The 17950-nt window shown below is 48.2% G+C and overlaps 1 protein-coding gene across 1 annotated transcript; it reads left to right on the forward strand.

The window, feature by feature from the left end:
- The first annotated feature begins 419 nt into the window (after window positions 1-419).
- CTCF (CCCTC-binding factor) lies at window positions 420-17604 on the forward strand. The gene is made up of 12 exons (XM_015817539.1): window positions 420-455; window positions 1693-1780; window positions 6191-6886; window positions 7764-7934; window positions 8852-8985; window positions 10081-10201; window positions 10971-11120; window positions 11429-11589; window positions 12969-13151; window positions 14222-14357; window positions 15558-15722; window positions 17355-17604. The coding sequence occupies exons 1-12, from the start codon at window positions 453-455 to the stop codon at window positions 17534-17536; spliced, it is 2190 nt and encodes a 729-aa protein (XP_015673025.1). The 5' UTR covers window positions 420-452; the 3' UTR covers window positions 17537-17604.
- The last annotated feature ends 346 nt before the right edge of the window (window positions 17605-17950 follow it).

Below are 17950 nucleotides of genomic sequence, written 5' to 3' on the forward strand. Positions count from 1 at the left end.
GTTCCAGGTTCCAGCTGAAAACAAAAGGAATCGTAGGCTGATTTTATGGGGTGAGTAGGGAAAAGATTCTTCTTTGACAAGGCTGGTGTTTCCAAGCAATGACCCAAAAACCTGGGGTTTCTGGACACTATTATCTCCCACTGTGCAGTGGTATTTAGAGTTATATTTATTTGAAATAGTTTATTATCGTTGCAGATACTTATGATAGTTTACACTGGTGATCTTATCCTCTTTTCTAAGCTATCCAAATAGTTATTGCTACTTTTTATGTGAGTGATTCTCAACTGAAAGTGTATTGCTATTCAGTCTCTCTAAGCCTTGCTTCATCTTTGCAGATAACCAGACCAGGGTACAATGCCTGTGGCCAAACAAGTCATACCAGAATAAGAAAAGAAATTATCTTTGGAGAAAAAGAAAACAAAGAAGATTGTTTATGTGACTGATGTGCCACAATGGTGAGCAGCTATTGTATGGTAAAAGGAATTTACTTAAAATAAACAAGCTATTTTCAGAGAGGCTTCTTCGCAAATCTGAATACTTCTGTTTCCATGCATTTTTAAAATTCATGTCTAGGAATTTAGCTGATACCATAGGAACATTCTGCGTTGCAATACCAATTTTATGTCTCCCCAGTTCCCTTCGGAGGGGAGCTTAGACATCAGCTCAGCAATTTGAAGATCAGAATTAAAATAAAATGGCATCATCACCCTCTCCTGTGCTTATTTCACTTCACCCCTTTTTTTAAAAAAACAACAACAACAAAGCAATTTCCAGATGTCTAAGGAATTGGAGGGGCAGGTTGTTTGTTTTTGTTTGTGCGTTTTTAAGGGTATCTTGGACTGCAAAGAAAATAGTAAGTCTGTTGTCCTTGGTGCAAAAGTTGGGTATTAACATTTCTGGTTTCTGGGGCTCTTGTCAAGCACAAAGAATCGGGACCACGTTAAATTCCAATTAAACTGATTTATTGCTCCTGCCTATACCCAAGAATCTAGTCAACTAATGGTTAGCTTTAAACTGATGCTAGATAAGAATTAATGGAATTCAAGGGGGTTGGATTTAGACCGCTTGTGGGAACATAATGACTCCAGGCTGATTGCTCTCTTGACTCCACCCCCAGCACAGCCTGTCCTTCTGCAGCTCTACACATTTCACTGATCTCTGTACCCAAGAATAGCTTCACTGGGCATGGATACGGGAAGCATGTGTTGTTTCTTCCCTCTACCCTAATCACTTGTTCCTGTCTACAAACCGTCCAGTAGCTTTTCTAATTTTCATTGGAGAGAGAACTGGATCCTGCAGGGAAGTGCTGCTATGAAGCATATACTGTCCCATTACTGATCCCTAGTGGTTGGATCCTCTTACTGCAACAGGCACAGGATTCCTAAGAAATGTCATTTTGGGTATGTTCAGATTGGGAGAGTTATAAAATAAATCCATTCTACCAGAACCCATTTCTCTTCTAGTCCTGGTCGAGAGAGTCACAGGGTTAGCAGTTAAGTCACTGTGCTCAACGGAAGGGTGTCTGAGTGGTTTTAGCAATGGTTAACAATACAGGAAGTCTGCTCATTTTCTCAGCAGACGCAATCTGCCAACGTTTCTCTGACCCAAAGGCCTTAGGGGTTCTGAGAATCTGCTCCCATCAGTTCATGCAAGGTGCTTAAGCCCGGTGTTCTCCTTTTGTTTCTTCGCCAGGAAGGTGACATGGAAGCGGACGCAGTTGAAGCTATTGGGGAAGAAACGTTCATCAAAGGCAAAGAACGGAAGACCTACCAGAGACGCCCCCTTCCGCCCGTCCTTCTTCTACGAACGGGCTACGGCGGGTTGGTTCATCTACCCTGACTCCACCACGTCCTCCAATTGCGACCGCAAGTCTACCAGTACTACCTTGTCGACCTAGGTTGCGACGAAGTTTACTTCTGGCTCCAGTATCTTCCGCGGCACGGTGTTCTACGGCTTCGGTGGCACCTGCTGTGGGTTTATATCACCCTGCAGGTTGTGAACATGGAAGAGCAGCCCATCAACCTGGGCGAACTCCAGCTCGTCCAAGTGCCCGTCCCAGTCTCTGTCCCTGTTGCCACCACTTCCGTGGAAGAACTTCAGGGGGCCTATGAGAACGAGGTCTCCAAGGGTGGCCTCCAGGAGGGGGAGCCCATGATCTGCCACACGCTCCCTCTGCCAGAAGGCTTCCAGGTGGTAAAGGTTGGGGCCAACGGCGAGGTGGAGACCCTGGAGCAGGGGGAGCTTCAGCCTCAGGAGGATCCCAACTGGCAGAAAGACCCAGACTATCAGCCCCCCGCCAAAAAGACAAAGAAAACCAAAAAAAGCAAACTCCGTTACACCGAGGAGGGCAAGGACGTGGATGTGTCTGTGTACGATTTTGAAGAAGAGCAGCAGGAGGGCCTGCTTTCCGACGTCAACGCGGAGAAAGTGGTGGGCAACATGAAGCCCCCCAAGCCAACGAAAATTAAAAAGAAAGGTAGGCCGGGCGGTCCACCTGAAGGCTTGGTGGGCAGTCCCTCAGGATTTTTGTGCTGTACGTTAAATATCCCGCGGCTCTTGAATATTTCGCCGATCCCCAGGGCAGAGGTTTAATTGATTTTTTAAAAACCCAGCTAGGTTCAAAAAGGCAAGACTTGACGACGGCTTAATTGTGGCCTATGTCTTCTTTGAAAGGTATGTTTCTCTGGACAGGCAGCTGAGTGTCACGTTCAGGTAGATGGCTTTCGTGATAAGCACTGAGCCAGATGTGGAAGCCGGAAGCCGTTTCCCCTCAGCAAAGACAGGATTGCTCCCTCAAGTGATTTCTGTTGTATTTTATGGCCTAGCTCAGCGGTAGGCAACCTTGGCTCTTTTATGACTCGTGGACTTCAACTCCCAGAATTCCTGAATCAGCCACGCTGAGGGGAAAGGGAGAGGTTTCCAAGCTGAGCCATGCTAGCTCAGGAATTCTGGGAGTTGAAGTCCACGAGTCATAAAAGAGCCAAGTTTGAAGACCCCTGGTTTAAATATTGAAATATTTTTCCTCATAGTCACATGATCAAAATTCAGGCATTTGGGCAGGGGTAGGCAACCTTGGCTCTTTTGTGACTGGTAGGCTTCAACTCCCAGAATTCCTGAGTCAGCCATGCTGAGGGGAAAGGGAGAGGTTTCCAAGCTGAGCCATGCTGGCTCAGGAATTCTGGGAGTTGAAGTCCACGAGTCATAAAAGAGCCAAGGTTGCCTACCCCTGGCCTAGTTAATGTAGCTGATCCTTTACATCAGTGTTTCCCAACCTTGGCCACTTGAAGATGTGTGGACTTCAATTCCCAGAATTCCCCAGCCAGCAAAGCTGGCTGGGGAATTCTGGGAGTTGAAGTCCACACATCTTCAAGTGACCAAGGTTGGGAAACACCGCTTTACATTCTACCCATTCGACAGAAAGACAGGACACAAATCAAGTTGTTGTCCTTGATAACGACTAAGGTTTTCTCTTGGTTCACTCAGATGTGCTGGACATTTATCCCTGTAATGGGGCCATCTTGTCTGTTAGAAATGGAAATAAGGGGGTTCTGCCTCCGAGCAATGAACGTTCTTTTCTGAATAGGGGTGAAGAAAACATTCCAGTGTGAACTGTGCAGCTACACCTGCCCCCGGCGTTCAAACCTGGACCGTCACATGAAAAGCCACACGGACGAGAGGCCACACAAGTGCCACCTTTGCGGCAGAGCCTTCCGAACAGTCACACTGCTGAGAAATCACCTCAATACTCACACAGGTACGGTGAACGGGGATGCTGCCATGCCATTTTCCGACAGGCTTTTTGCAGGGACTGCTGATTTGGGGGGTGCAAATGGAAGGATTAGTCGAGTCCTGGGCTGTGAATGTACCTGTAATTTGTGGTGTATCAGAAATTGAGGATGCAGCACATAAAAAGGAAAAGAATGTTATCCTGAACTATATATAAACAGCCTAGTGCAGTGGTGGCGAACGTATGGCACACCTGCCAGAGGCGGCACTCAGAGCCCTCTCTGTGGACACGCGCGCCATGCCCCAGAGATGGCAACTGTCCCTCTGCAACCAGCCGCCCACTAAGCCACCAAGGTCCCACGTGGCCGGATGCATCCCAGCACCCATGCGCTCGCTGGCCTCTATGTGCGGCGGGCCAATGGTATCAGACAGCAGCCACCCTGGCTCCTGGCTCGCCTTGCCCTGCGACAATGGCACCCCTGCCTCGCCTTGCCTCGCCTCACCCTGCAGGACGAGCCTCCTGCCCACCGCTCCACCTGCCCGAGACCCCCTGGATCTCCCCCTGCCTGGCCCCCACAGGCATCCCTCCCCACGAGCAACATCGAGGTGACCACACTCACCCAATCTGCCATGACCACCACAGCCATGCCCACCCTGGCACCTGATGATAAATAAGTGGGTTTTGGGTTGCAGTTTGGGCACTCGGTCTCTAAAAGGTTCGCCATCACTGGCCTAGTGGGACCTGTCTCTTAAAGCATACTTTGCTGTGTAATCGGAACACAAATATTACCTACAAAGCAATCTCCTTTTTTAAAAAATAAAATGGCACGACGGAGACTTGCATGTTATCATCGTCTCAGTCAAATGAAGCCGTTGCCTGTTTGAATGTTCTTTGATCTCCATAATCCATCAGGTACTCGTCCTCACAAGTGCCCCGACTGCGACATGGCCTTTGTGACAAGCGGAGAGTTGGTTCGACATCGCCGCTATAAACATACCCACGAGAAGCCATTCAAGTGTTCCATGTGTGACTACGCCAGTGTGGAGGTGCGTTTCGTGTCTAGTTTTCTATCATCGTCGTTCTACGATAGCTACACCCATTTTCCTACTCGGTGTTTTGCCTGGAGCTTTGAAAGGGTTCCGTTCATAGTTAACATTTCTTTCCACATCTTAAAAGTGTTCAGGTAGGTCCATCATTTAGGTGTAAAGTGGAACTTCAGTGCTGCCTCTTTCTGCGTAGAAATTTGTTGCAGATCTACCTTTTAAGTTTAATTTCAGCATCGCTTGGAAACCATTTTATGGATTATAATTTTGCCACATCGAAAGCTGGGGTTTCTCGGAACATGAGACCTTAAAGCACTAGATTTTGTTTGATAATTTATAAAGTCAAGGATTAGTTATAAATTCTTGGTAACGCTTGTTATTTCGACTTTACTGTGACTCCTTGTGTTTTTGCCTTCAAGACAGCTCATCTTTTCTAAGCAACTCACTGGACAGCTACCAGGTAGTCCTTGACTTACAGCAGTTCGTTTAATGACCGTTCAAAGTTACAACGGCACTGAAAGAAGCGACCTACGACCGTTTTCCCAGCAGCCTCCCCATGGCCATGTGATCAGAGTAGAGACATTTGGAAGCTGACTCATTTATGACGGTGTTCAGAGTCAGGTGTTCCCCTTTGGCGACCTTCTGACAAGCAAAGTCAATGGGGGAAGCCAGATTCACTTAACAACCATGTTACTAACTTTAGTGATTCACTTAACAACTGGCAAGAAAGGTCATAAAATGGGACAAAACACCTTTAACCAGTGTCTTTCACGTGACACCCCCCCCCCAGGAGATGATGGCAAAGGTCATAAATATGAACCAGTTGTCAAGCATCCAAAGTTTGGTCACATGACCGTGGGGATGCCGCAACAGTTGTAAGTGTGAAAAGCTTTCTTCCGTGCCGTTGTAACTTTGAACGGTCTCTAACCTACTGTTGTAAGTCGAGGACTACCTGCATTTGTTTTCATATTGAAAGGCCTTTTTATCGTTCCAGAAGTACATAGGATTTTTTTAAAAAAACAAAAAAACACAATTATTTTTAGGTATAGTGATCTGCGCGTCGCTAATCTCACTTCGGCGTTCTTGGGTTTCAGGTTAGCAAGTTGAAACGCCACATTCGTTCTCACACCGGGGAACGCCCATTCCAGTGCAGCTTGTGCAGCTACGCCAGTAGAGACACTTACAAACTGAAGAGGCACATGAGGACCCATTCTGGTACGGATTGCGCTTCGGAGAAGATGGCTACAGAGCAGCGTGTGCTGAAAGCCCCTCTTTCTCCCCCTCCCTCTCCCTCCGTCTCTCTTCCTTCTTCCTCTCTCTCCCTCCCTCTCCCTTTTCTTTCCCTTTCCCTCTCTCTCCCCCTCTCCCTCCCTCTCTCCCCCTCTCCATCTCCCTTCCTCTCTTCCTCTCTCTCTCCCTNGGGAAGGCGGGCAGGAAGAAGATGCTTGCCCGATGCCGCCCAACCAAGTAGATGGGACTGAGGTGGTGCAGGAGGTTAACGCTGGCGTTCAGATGGTCATGATGGAACAGCTGGATCCAACGCTGCTTCAAATGAAGACCGAGGTCATAGAAGGCGCCGTGCCACAAGATGCCGAAGCCACCGTGGACGACACCCAAATCATCACCCTGCAGGTTGTGAACATGGAAGAGCAGCCCATCAACCTGGGCGAACTCCAGCTCGTCCAAGTGCCCGTCCCGGTCTCTGTCCCTGTTGCCACCACTTCCGTGGAAGAACTTCAGGGGGCCTATGAGAACGAGGTCTCCAAGGGTGGCCTCCAGGAGGGGGAGCCCATGATCTGCCACACGCTCCCTCTGCCAGAAGGTTTCCAGGTGGTAAAGGTTGGGGCCAATGGCGAGGTGGAGACCCTGGAGCAGGGGGAGCTTCAGCCTCAGGAGGATCCCAACTGGCAGAAAGACCCAGACTATCAGCCCCCCGCCAAAAAGACAAAGAAAACCAAAAAAAGCAAACTCCGTTACACCGAGGAGGGCAAGGACGTGGATGTGTCTGTGTACGATTTTGAAGAGGAGCAGCAGGAGGGCCTGCTTTCCGACGTCAACGCGGAGAAAGTGGTGGGCAACATGAAGCCCCCCAAGCCAACGAAAATTAAAAAGAAAGGTAGGCCGGGCGGTCCACCTGAAGGCTTGGTGGGCAGTCCCTCAGGATTTTTGTGCCGTACGTTAAATATCCCGCGGCTCTTGAATATTTCGCCGATCCCCAGGGCAGAGGTTTAATTGATTTTTTAAAAACCCAGCTAGGTTCAAAAAGGCAAGACTTGACGACGGCTTAATTGTGGCCTATGTCTTCTTTGAAAGGTATGTTTCTCTGGACAGGCAGCTGAGTGTCACGTTCAGGTAGATGGCTTTCGTGATAAGCACTGAGCCAGATGTGGAAGCCGGAAGCCGTTTCCCCTCAGCAAAGACAGGATTGCTCCCTCAAGTGATTTCTGTTGTATTTTATGGCCTAGCTCAGCGGTAGGCAACCTTGGCTCTTTTATGACTCGTGGACTTCAACTCCCAGAATTCCTGAGTCAGCCATGCTGAGGGGAAAGGGAGAGGTTTCCAAGCTGAGCCATGCTGGCTCAGGAATTCTGGGAGTTGAAGTCCACGAGTCATAAAAGAGCCAAGGTTGCCTACCCCTGGCCTAGTTAATGTAGCTGATCCTTTACATCAGTGTTTCCCAACCTTGGCCACTTGAAGATGTGTGGACTTCAACTCCCAGAATTCCCCAGCCAGCAAAGCTGGCTGGGGAATTCTGGGAGTTGAAGTCCACACATCTTCAAGTGACCAAGGTTGGGAAACACCACTTTACATTCTACCCATTCGACAGAAAGACAGGATACAAATCAAGTTGTTGTCCTTGATAACGACTAAGGTTTTCTCTTGGTTCACTCAGATGTGCTGGACATTTATCCCTGTAATGGGGCCATCTTGTCTGTTAGAAATGGAAATAAGGGGGTTCTGCCTCCGAGCAATGAACGTTCTTTTCTGAATAGGGGTGAAGAAAACATTCCAGTGTGAACTGTGCAGCTACACCTGCCCCCGGCGTTCAAACCTGGACCGTCACATGAAAAGCCACACGGACGAGAGGCCACACAAGTGCCACCTTTGCGGCAGAGCCTTCCGAACAGTCACACTGCTGAGAAATCACCTCAATACTCACACAGGTACGGTGAAGGGGGATGCTGCCGTGCCATTTTCCGAACAGGCTTTTTGCAGGGACTGCTGATTTGGGGGGTGCAAATGGAAGGATTAGTCAAGTCCTGGGCTGTGAATGTACATGTAATTTGTGGTGTATCAGAAATTGAGGATGCAGCACATAAATTGCTTGCGTACCAGTTGCACTCAACTGGCATAGGAAAAGAACGTTATCCTGAACTATATATAAACAGCCTAGTGCAGTGGTGGCGAACGTATGGCACACCTGCCAGAGGCGGCACTCAGAGCCCTCTCTGTGGACACGCGCGCCATGCCCCAGAGATGGCAACTGTCCCTCTGCAACCAGCCGCCCACTAAGCCACCAAGGTCCCACGTGGCCGGATGCATCCCAGCACCCATGCGCTCGCTGGCCTCTATGTGCGGGGGGCCAATGGTATCAGACAGCAGCCACCCTGGCCCCTGTCTCGCCTTGCCCTGCGACAATGGCACCCCTGCCTCGCCTTGCCTCGCCTCACCCTGCAGGACGAGCCTCCTGCCCACCGCTCCACCTGCCCGAGACCCCCTGGATCTCCCCCTGCCTGGCCCCCACAGGCATCCCTCCCCATGAGCAACATCGAGGTGACCACACTCACCCAATCTGCCATGACCACCACAGCCATGCCCACCCTGGCACCTGATGATAAATAAGTGGGTTTTGGGTTGCAGTTTGGGCACTCGGTCTCTAAAAGGTTCGCCATCACTGGCCTAGTGGGACCTGTCTCTTAAAGCATACTTTGCTGTGTAATCAGAACACAAATATTACCTACAAAGCAATCTCCTTTTTTAAAAAATAAAATGGCGCGACGTAGACTTGCACGTTATTGTCGTCTCAGTCAAATGAAGCCGTTGCCTGTTTGAATGTTCTTTGATCTCCATAATCCATCAGGTACTCGTCCTCACAAGTGCCCCGACTGCGACATGGCCTTTGTGACAAGCGGAGAGTTGGTTCGACATCGCCGCTATAAACATACCCACGAGAAGCCATTCAAGTGTTCCATGTGTGACTACGCCAGTGTGGAGGTGTGTTTCGTGTCTAGTTTTCTATCTTCATCGTTCTATGATAGCTACACCGATTTTCCTACTCGTTGTTTTGCCTGGAGCTTTGAAAGGGTTCCCTTCATAGTTAACATTTTTTTCTGGATCTTAAAAGTGTTCAGGTAGGTCCATCATTTAGGTGTAAAGTGGAACTTCAGTGCTGCCTCTTTCTGCGTAGAAATTTGTTGCAGATCTACCTTTTAAGTTTAATTTCAGCATCACTTGGAAACCATTTTATGGATTATAATTTTGCCACATCGAAAGCTGGGGTTTCTCGGAACATGAGACCTTAAAGCACTAGATTTTGTTTGATTATTTATAAAGTCAAGGATTAGTTATAAATTCTTGCTAACACTTGTTATTTCGACTTTACTATGACTCCTTGTGTTTTTGCCTTCAAGACAGCTCATCTTTTCTAAGCAACTCACTGGACAGCTACCAGGTAGTCCTTGACTTACAGCAGTTCGTTTAATGACCGTTCAAAGTTACAACGGCACTGAAAGAAGCGACCTACGACCGTTTTCCCAGCAGCCTCCCCATGGTCATGTGATCAGAATAGAGACATTTGGAAGCTGACTCATTTATGACGGTGTTCAGAGTCAGGTGTTCCCCTTTGGCGACCTTCTGACAAGCAAAGTCAATGGGGGAAGCCAGATTCACTTAACAACCATGTTACTAACTTTAGTGATTCACTTAACAACTGGCAAGAAAGGTCATAAAATGGGACAAAACACCCTTAACCAGTGTCTTTCACGTGACCCCCCCCCCCCTCCAGGAGATGATGGCAAAGGTCATAAATACGAACCAGTTGTCAAGCATCCAAAGTTTGGTCACATGACCGTGGGGATGCCGCAACAGTTGTAAGTGTGAAAAGCTTCCTTCCGTGCCGTTGTAACTTTGAACGGTCTCTAACCGACTGTTGTAAGTTGAGGACTACCTGCATTTGTTTTCATATTGTCGTTTTTTTGTCGTTCCAGAAGTGCATAGGATTTTTTTTTTAAAAAAAAAAATAATAATAATTCTTTTTAGCTATAGTGATCTGCGCGTTGCTAATCTCACTTCGGTGTTCTTGGGTTTCAGGTTAGCAAATTGAAACGCCACATTCGTTCTCACACCGGGGAACGCCCATTCCAGTGCAGCTTGTGCAGCTACGCCAGTAGAGACACTTACAAACTGAAGAGGCACATGAGGACCCATTCTGGTACGGATTGCGCTTCGGTGAAGATGGCACAGAGCAGCGTGTGCTGAAAGCCCCTCTTTCTCTTTCTCTCTCCCCCTCCCTCTTTCACTCCCTCTCTTCCTTCTCCCTCTCTCTCCCTCTCTCCCTCTCCCTCCGTCTCTCTTCCTTCTTCCTCTCTCTCCCTCCCTCTCCCTTCTCCCTCCCTTTCCTTCTTCCTCTCTCTCCCTCCCTCTCCCTTCTCCCTCCTTTTCCCTCTCCCTCCCTCTCTCTCCCCCTCTCCCTCCCTCTCTCCCTCTCCCTTCTTCTCCCTCCCTTTCCCTCTTCCTCTCCCTCCGTCTCTCTCCCTCCCTCCCTCTTCCTCTCCCTCTCTCCCCCCCCTCTCTCTTTTTAACTTTGCATGCTTTGCAATTTTAGTACTCAATAGTAGAAATTTTTACACATTGTAACTCTACTGATCATGGTAGCATACTATGAGATGTAGATATCATATTTTTTACTCAGGCTCCCTGAGAACTGAGATAATTTTAAAGTTTCCTACAGGGGAAAAAAATTGAGAAAAGCTATAATAAATGCAAGAATAGCTTGAAAAAAAGGAGAATTGTTTAGGAAACTGCAAACAAACAGTGTGTGTGTTGTTTGTCAGCAAAATGTACTTTTGATTTTGGCTTATATAAAAAAGACCCATATATATCCATATATCCAAGCTCATGTTCTCTTTCCCGTAATCCACAATGCCATTTCCACATCTGGGCCTCTTTGAGCTAACCGTTTCTCTCCCTGGTTCCCAAAGGTGAGAAGCCCTACGAGTGTTACATTTGCCACGCTCGCTTCACCCAGAGTGGGACCATGAAGATGCACATCCTGCAGAAGCACACGGAAAACGTGGCCAAGTTCCACTGCCCCCACTGTGACACGGTGATTGCACGAAAGAGCGATTTAGGTGAGCATTATTGGATGCGTTGAGACTCCCGTGGAAAAAAAACGGAGGGACGGATTGTCCCAAATTCTCCCGTCCAGCTTTTCGTGCTTAAGGTGGGACTAATGCTCAGAGTCTCACCGTTTCCAGTTCCTTAAGCACTTAGACCCAACTGGATAGATCCTGGCATTTTAAAATGTTTATCCTAGCACCATCAGGCAGGAATTTGGTGTGCTCAGTTAAATATAAAAATCAGCTACAGGGAAGACGTTCGTATTCCTCCATCTCCTCCCCAGGTGATGATGATTTAAAGATAGACTGTCCTTTTCCAGGTGTCCATTTGCGGAAGCAGCATTCCTACATTGAGCAGGGCAAGAAGTGTCGTTACTGTGACGCCGTGTTCCACGAGCGATACGCACTCATCCAGCACCAGAAGTCTCACAAAAACGAGAAGCGCTTCAAATGTGACCAATGCGACTATGCGTGCCGACAGGTACGGACGGACCCGCAAGGAACCCGGGATTGTCTAGATCAGGGCTTTTCAACCTTTTCACAGATTGTACCCCTTTTAGGACATGACAATATTTGAGTACCGCCAGTGCTTAGCAAGGTGTCAAAAACTTGATGACTTAAAAAAGGGGGGGGATTTTGGGTTTTACTGATTAGATTCATTTGTTGTTATAGAAATGGCTAGTTTATAATATTATGGAAAAGTAAAAAATTGAGGTTCAATGTTGATGCTTCTTTCTACTGCAACAGAGGGAGTCTGTTCTTTTTCCCTTCTCCCCCTCACTTTCCTCCCCCCCCTTTTCCTCCCCACTGTGTCCTACTATTTGCTTTTGTATTTTTGTATTTTATTCTATACTCTAATAAAATATTACAAACTCTAGAAAAAAAAAGGAAAAAAAAGTACCAGTTTTAATTTCTTCGGTGGCTGTTCCTTTGCTAAATCGCTTTCCCCCTTGCACTGACAAAATGTATGATGAATTTATCCATGTTTATTAATATGCACCGCTACCAGCTAGCTCAGGGGTCTTCAAACTTGGCACTTTGAAGACTTGTGGACTTCAACTCCCAGAATTCCTCAGCCCTCATGGCTGGTTGTGAGGAATTCTGGGAGTTGAAGTCCACAGGTCTTAAAGTTGCTAAGTTTGTAGACTCCTGAACTAGATGGTTTGCCCTTCTGAGCTCTTCCACAGTGTAGTAAGAATGCACCACCCCCAATCCCTTCCCTGTACCCCTAAAGACACAGGAATCAAGTGCAAAGCAAGAAAATAAAATAAACACAAACTCCTTTTTTTTTCTCTTTAAGCTGTGTCAAGTGTCACAATGTTGCACTCCTAGACTGAAAGGCTTCGGCCATTGCGAAAAGCTTTAGCTTTAAATTAAGCCTGTTTACCTTCAAACAAAAACTTTCTAAAAGCTACAGACAGACTCAGTTAAAGGGCTAAAACTAATTACATTTGTTTAAAGGGATTAAACCTTTCCTGTTGGCTTTTTTCCCCTTCCTCCACCCAAACCACGTTCTTTTATAGCTTCTCCTCTCTCCCCCCTTTTTCTTCAGTTCACCTCCAGCTCCATCTGCTTCTGGAAGCGCCAGTCAGCTGGAGCCCTGCCGGCTCCTGGGGCTTCTGCAGAGCCCAGACAGTCCTGCAGCTGCCTCTCCCTCAGGCTTGGCTCGCTTCAGCTTATTCCCCTGCCCTGCTACCCTTGGCTAGCAATCGCGTACCACCTGGCATGTGGCAAAGTACCACAAGTGGTACGCGTACCACCGGTTGAAAAGCCCTGGTCTAGATCAGTTAATTTACCGCCTTCAGGCTGTCCGTGGGTCCTTCCACCCCTTTGATCTCCTGCCCTCTTGATTCCTTCCAGGAACGGCACATGATCATGCACAAGCGAACCCACACTGGAGAAAAGCCTTACGCCTGTAGCCATTGCGACAAAACCTTCCGCCAGAAGCAGTTGCTTGACATGCACTTCAAGCGCTACCACGATCCCAACTTTGTCCCAGCTGCCTTCGTCTGCTCTAAGTGTGGCAAAACGTTCACACGCCGTGTAAGTGCTCAAAACTCATGGGAAGATTGGGGAGGGGAGGGGAGGGGAGGGGGGAGACGAGTGTTGCACGGAGCTCCGTGTGAAGTACCAGGAAATAAGAGAAGGAGATGGATGGGGTTTTTAACACCAGTGAGTTAGCAAGACTCCCTCTGTGTTAACGGTTCTGGCAAAGCCAGAGCTTTTGTGTTCTGCCAATCCTGCTGTGGGAATCATCTGGACGGCATTTGCTGCTTTCAAAAATGGGAACTGTTTTGAGGGCTGCAAAACTTGGAGGCAAGAAGAGAAGAAATGTGGTCTGGATTGGCACAGCTGCCAGCTTCCTTCCGATGGTCTCGGAGCCAAAAGCTGGGAGGGGTTTTTTTTCCCTCCCACTTTTGGGAATTAAGGTTAAAGAGCAAAATGGGTGCAATTAGCCTTACACTTGCTTTGAGACATTTGTGGGGGGTTTTTTTTCCTTTGCTTAAAGCTTCTGAAATCCTCCCAAAAGAGCCTGGCCCCACCCAAGTTTACAGTCTGGATTTAACGTGCCACCGAGCATGGCAGAAGCGAGCCGGCAGAAGTTGTACAGTCTTGCTTTAATACATGCTGCTGCTTCTTCTTCTTTTCCCCCCCCTATGGGGCCTTTCCTGTCCCTTGGCTTAGAAACTGTGTGACCCATGTCATCCTTATATGTTCTTGAAAATTGAAGCAGTCTGCTCAGAGGTCAGATTGCATCAAGCTTAATTCTTTGTTGCTGGCACTTCCAAAAGCTGGCTATTAGTGCGGATTCTTAAAAAAAAAAAAAAAGGGGGGGGGGAGAGATTGTGAGTTCTAGTTCTGCTTTTAGGAATGGCAGCTGGATGAGAAATCGTGGGCCAGTCAGTCTCTCTCCCAGCCCCCAGAGGGAAAGCAAAGAGGAATGCTTTCCAAGGAAACTCCAGGGACTTGTCCAAATAGTAGCCACGAGTCAAGAATGACCTGAAGGCAGTTTTTTTTAAAAAATGTATTTCCTGATTCACCTGGAAGAGGTGGTTCAGATACCTCTCAGCATGCAACCGACACCTAACGTTTACCTGCCTTTCTTTAACCAGAACACAATGGCCAGACATGCAGATAATTGTTTAGGCCCCGATGGGGTTGAAGGAGAGAACGGAGGGGAGCCCAAGAAGGGGAAACGTGGGCGAAAGAGAAAGATGCGCTCCAAGAAAGAGGATTCTTCGGACAGTGGTAAGAAAGAGAGAAAAACTCCAGAAACTTTTTAGATCTCCCAAACTTGCCGATCGACTCATAGGCCACCCCGGATGCTGTCGGCTGTTGCACAGAATGCAAAACAGTAACTTGCCAGTAGCCACTTTCAGCTGTTCCAGTTTCTGAGCAATGGCGGGAAAACGTTGATACAGTACCGCAAGAACCTTTAGGCAGAAGGTTGAGGGTAGGAGTCACTCCTTCCTTCTTTCAAGAAAGCCATTGGTGTACCTGATGTTGGGAAAAGATTTATTTTCAATATTCTGCCATTCCAACCCATTAAAAAGGTTAGGGTTAGGGTTATTGAGGTAATTGAGGTCCTTCAATTTAAAACATTCACAGAGGGAAACTAAACATAATCATGGTGTGTGCCCGCTTGTACGCAAACATGTTTATATGCACCCACAGTCATCACTTTTCCATTGAAGGTTTGCAAGTAGCAAAGTAGTTTTCACCCAACTGACATGTCTGGCAGGGGCATTGTGGCTTCCTTCTGTGGCCCAGCCACCTTTTGAATGGAAGGCTTCTTTCTGGTAGAAATATCGACATGACCGCCTTACCTAGGACAGTGGTGGCGAACCTGTGGCACGCGTGCCAGAGGCGGCACTCAGAGCCCTCTCTGTGGGCACACGTGTCATGCCCCGGAGATGGCAACTGACCCTCTTCAACCAGCTGCCCACTAACTCGCCGAGGTCCCACATGGCCGGATGCATCCCAGCACCCATGCGCTCGCTGGCCTCTGTGTGCAGGGGCCGATGGTGTCAGGCAGCAGCCGCCCCTGCCTCACCTTGCCCTGTGACAATGGCACCCCTGCCTCGCCTTGCCTCACCTCACCCCGCAAGACGAGCCTCCTGCCCACCCTGCCAGAGACCTCCTGGATCTCCCCCAACCCTGCCCGGCCCCCACAGGCGTCCCTCCCCATGAGCAACGTCGAGGTGATCACGCCCACCTTGGCCACACCCACCCAGTCTGCCATGACCATCAAGCCACGCCCACCCAGTGGGCCACGCCTACCTGGCACCCGGCGATAAATAAGTGGGTTTGGGGTTGCAGTTTGGGCACTCGGTCTCTAAAAGGTTCGCCATCACTGAACCTAGGGGGAACCTACTTAGGCAATTCACGTTTTATTTTCTTCGTCGTTCGTTGCCTTGATTTTTGTTCGTTGCCTTGCTCATCTTAAAGAGGAAAATGCTGAACCAGAATTGGATGACATTGAGGAGGAGGAAGAAACAGCGGTTGAAATTGAGGCCGAACCAGAAGTGGAGCCCGTGGCCCCAACTCCTCCGCCAGCCAAGAAGCGGAGAGGACGCCCTCCAGGCAAAGCCAATCAACCCAAACAGCCCCAGCGTAAGTTTCCATTTTTCTCCCAATGACTGCAGGGTCCAGTCCTATCAATAAAGAGGAAAGTTAAGTCAGGTTGAGATGAGGAGCTTTGAGGATACTGGAGGACGCGCCTTCAGGAAAACCCCTGGTGCTGTTTTTGGACCAGATAACACAGTGGTTCTCGACCTATGGGTCGCGACCCCATTTGGGGTCGATCGACCATTTCACGGGGGTCGCCAAGCAAGGCTGTCCGCCATTTTTTTTCCCCTTTTCTGGCGGGTGGCTTACCTCCCTTGGGCTGGGCCAGCTGGTGGTCGGCCTGCTCCGTCTCTGCCGCTTGCCAGCTACGCCTCGGCAGGGGGCGGAACCACGCATGCGCGGCGCTCCCGGGCAGGGAAAGTCCTCGACTTACGACCGGTTGGGTAGTCCTCGACTTACAACCGGTTTAGTCCTCGACTTACAACCGGTTTAGTCCTTGACTTACGACCGGTTTAGTCCTCGACTTACGGCCGGTTGGGGGTCGCGGCATTAAAAAGGTTGAGAACCACTGAAATAACACAAATTACATCTGCGTGAGGCCGACTCAGACTGAGTTTCAGGCCTGCGTAATCCCTCCCTTTAGCAAGAAGTGCCAAGAAGATTTTGCTGTAGACAGATTTCAAGATATCATGAGTGCAAGTCATAATTTACATCTACTGGCTGGTGCCTCCCTTTTACTTACTGTAGTTAACATTAACCATGGTTTGGGCTTCACGTCAAACACCACCGCAAGCAGAAGCATTTAATCTCAAGAGCAATGCAGGAGGACTCCTGCCTGGCCATTATTGTAACACCCAACTGCAGTGTGCCCTACATGGGTTTAAAACTAGACTTCTGGCTCATTGAAAAGAAGCAGCCCCTTTTAGATCCAACTTTAAGACTTGTGGACTTCAACTCCCAGAATTCCCCAGCCCTGTTTTTCTACATCATATCGTATTACGTGATTCTTGTATAACTAAGGCAAGATAAACTTAATTTGATGTATAGAATGTGTGAGTTGGAAGGGCTCATCTGGGTTGATCTAGTTCAGGGGTCCCCAGCCACCCTTGCCTTAGATCAGGGGTCTTCAAACTTGGCCCTTTTATGACTTGTGGACTTCAACTCCACGTCTGTGTCTCTTCGTCCTCCAACTGCTCCAAGAAGCAGATAAGGGCCTGAGAAAAACATCAAACCAATCAGTCTTCTGGGCCTCCAAGGAAAGCAACCTCTTCTTTTAGGGCGCTGTGCGTCATTGTGTCTGTTTTAAAACCCTTGGCTTTGAAAGTTTGTGCAGATAAAGAATAGAGAGGGGCAGATTTTATAAATACCGTCCTCTCTCCATCATACCACCTACACCAGGGGTCTTCCAACTTGGCCCTTTTTATGACTTGTGGACTTCAACTCCCAGAATTCCTCAGCCAGGCACGTCCCAGACACCTGAGGGTTTTGGTTTACAGTATAGGCCAGGGGTCTTCCAACTTGGCCCTTTTATGACTTGTGGACTTCAACTCCCAAACGCTGGCTGAGGAATTCTGGGAGTTGAAGTCCACAAGTCATAAAAGGGCCAAGTTTGAAGACCCCCCTGCCTTTAGATGCTGTGAAATTCTGATTTCTCCCCTTTTTTGTTTTATCCATTAGCCACAGCAATCATTCAGGTGAAAGACCAGAACACTGGTGCAATTGAAAACATTATTGTGGAAGTGAAGAAGAAGCCCGAAACAGAGACTGTCGTGGCCACTCCAGGAACTCAGCCAGCCGCAGTGGAAGCGCCCAATGGAGACCTCACCCCAGAGATGATCCTTAGCATGATGGACCGGTGATGGAGGACGGGTTTAACGCTCTTAACTGAACTGGCCTGGGCTCTTTTGAACTGGCTCAATCCGTTTTATTTTATTTTATTTTATTTTATTTCCTTCTTACCTTATTTTCGGCTTTGGGAAATGCATCATTTTTTTTTTTTTTTTTAAAGACCATTTTACCAAACAACCTGGGAAACAAAACTTCAAATGATGATAGGATGTGATTTGACTAGAACATTCTCTCTCTGTGTCTCTTTCTCTCTCTCTCCCCCTCCCCTCCCCCCCCTCTGTGTTTAATGTTAACCTAACCGGATCATGCAACATGGGGTGATTTTTATTTTTAGTTGTTTTTTTTTTTAATTTGCTGGTTGATTTTCTGAGTTCCCTAAGGGCGTTTTGCAAATCACTCAATCCAGTTAACTGTTAGTGCCAGGC

Source organism: Protobothrops mucrosquamatus, unplaced genomic scaffold (assembly GCF_001527695.2).
Source record: "Protobothrops mucrosquamatus isolate PMUCROS unplaced genomic scaffold, P.Mucros_1.0 scaffold605, whole genome shotgun sequence".
In the NCBI taxonomy this organism is placed as follows: Eukaryota; Metazoa; Chordata; class Lepidosauria; order Squamata; family Viperidae; genus Protobothrops; species Protobothrops mucrosquamatus.

Bases quoted from the DNA above. Each gene is read 5' to 3' on its own strand.
- CTCF (XM_015817539.1), top strand. The intron at 10,202-10,970 runs GTACGGATTGCG...TGGTTCCCAAAG, and splicing joins GCACATGAGGACCCATTCTG to GTGAGAAGCCCTACGAGTGT. The intron at 14,358-15,557 runs GTAAGAAAGAGA...CTCATCTTAAAG, and splicing joins AGAGGATTCTTCGGACAGTG to AGGAAAATGCTGAACCAGAA.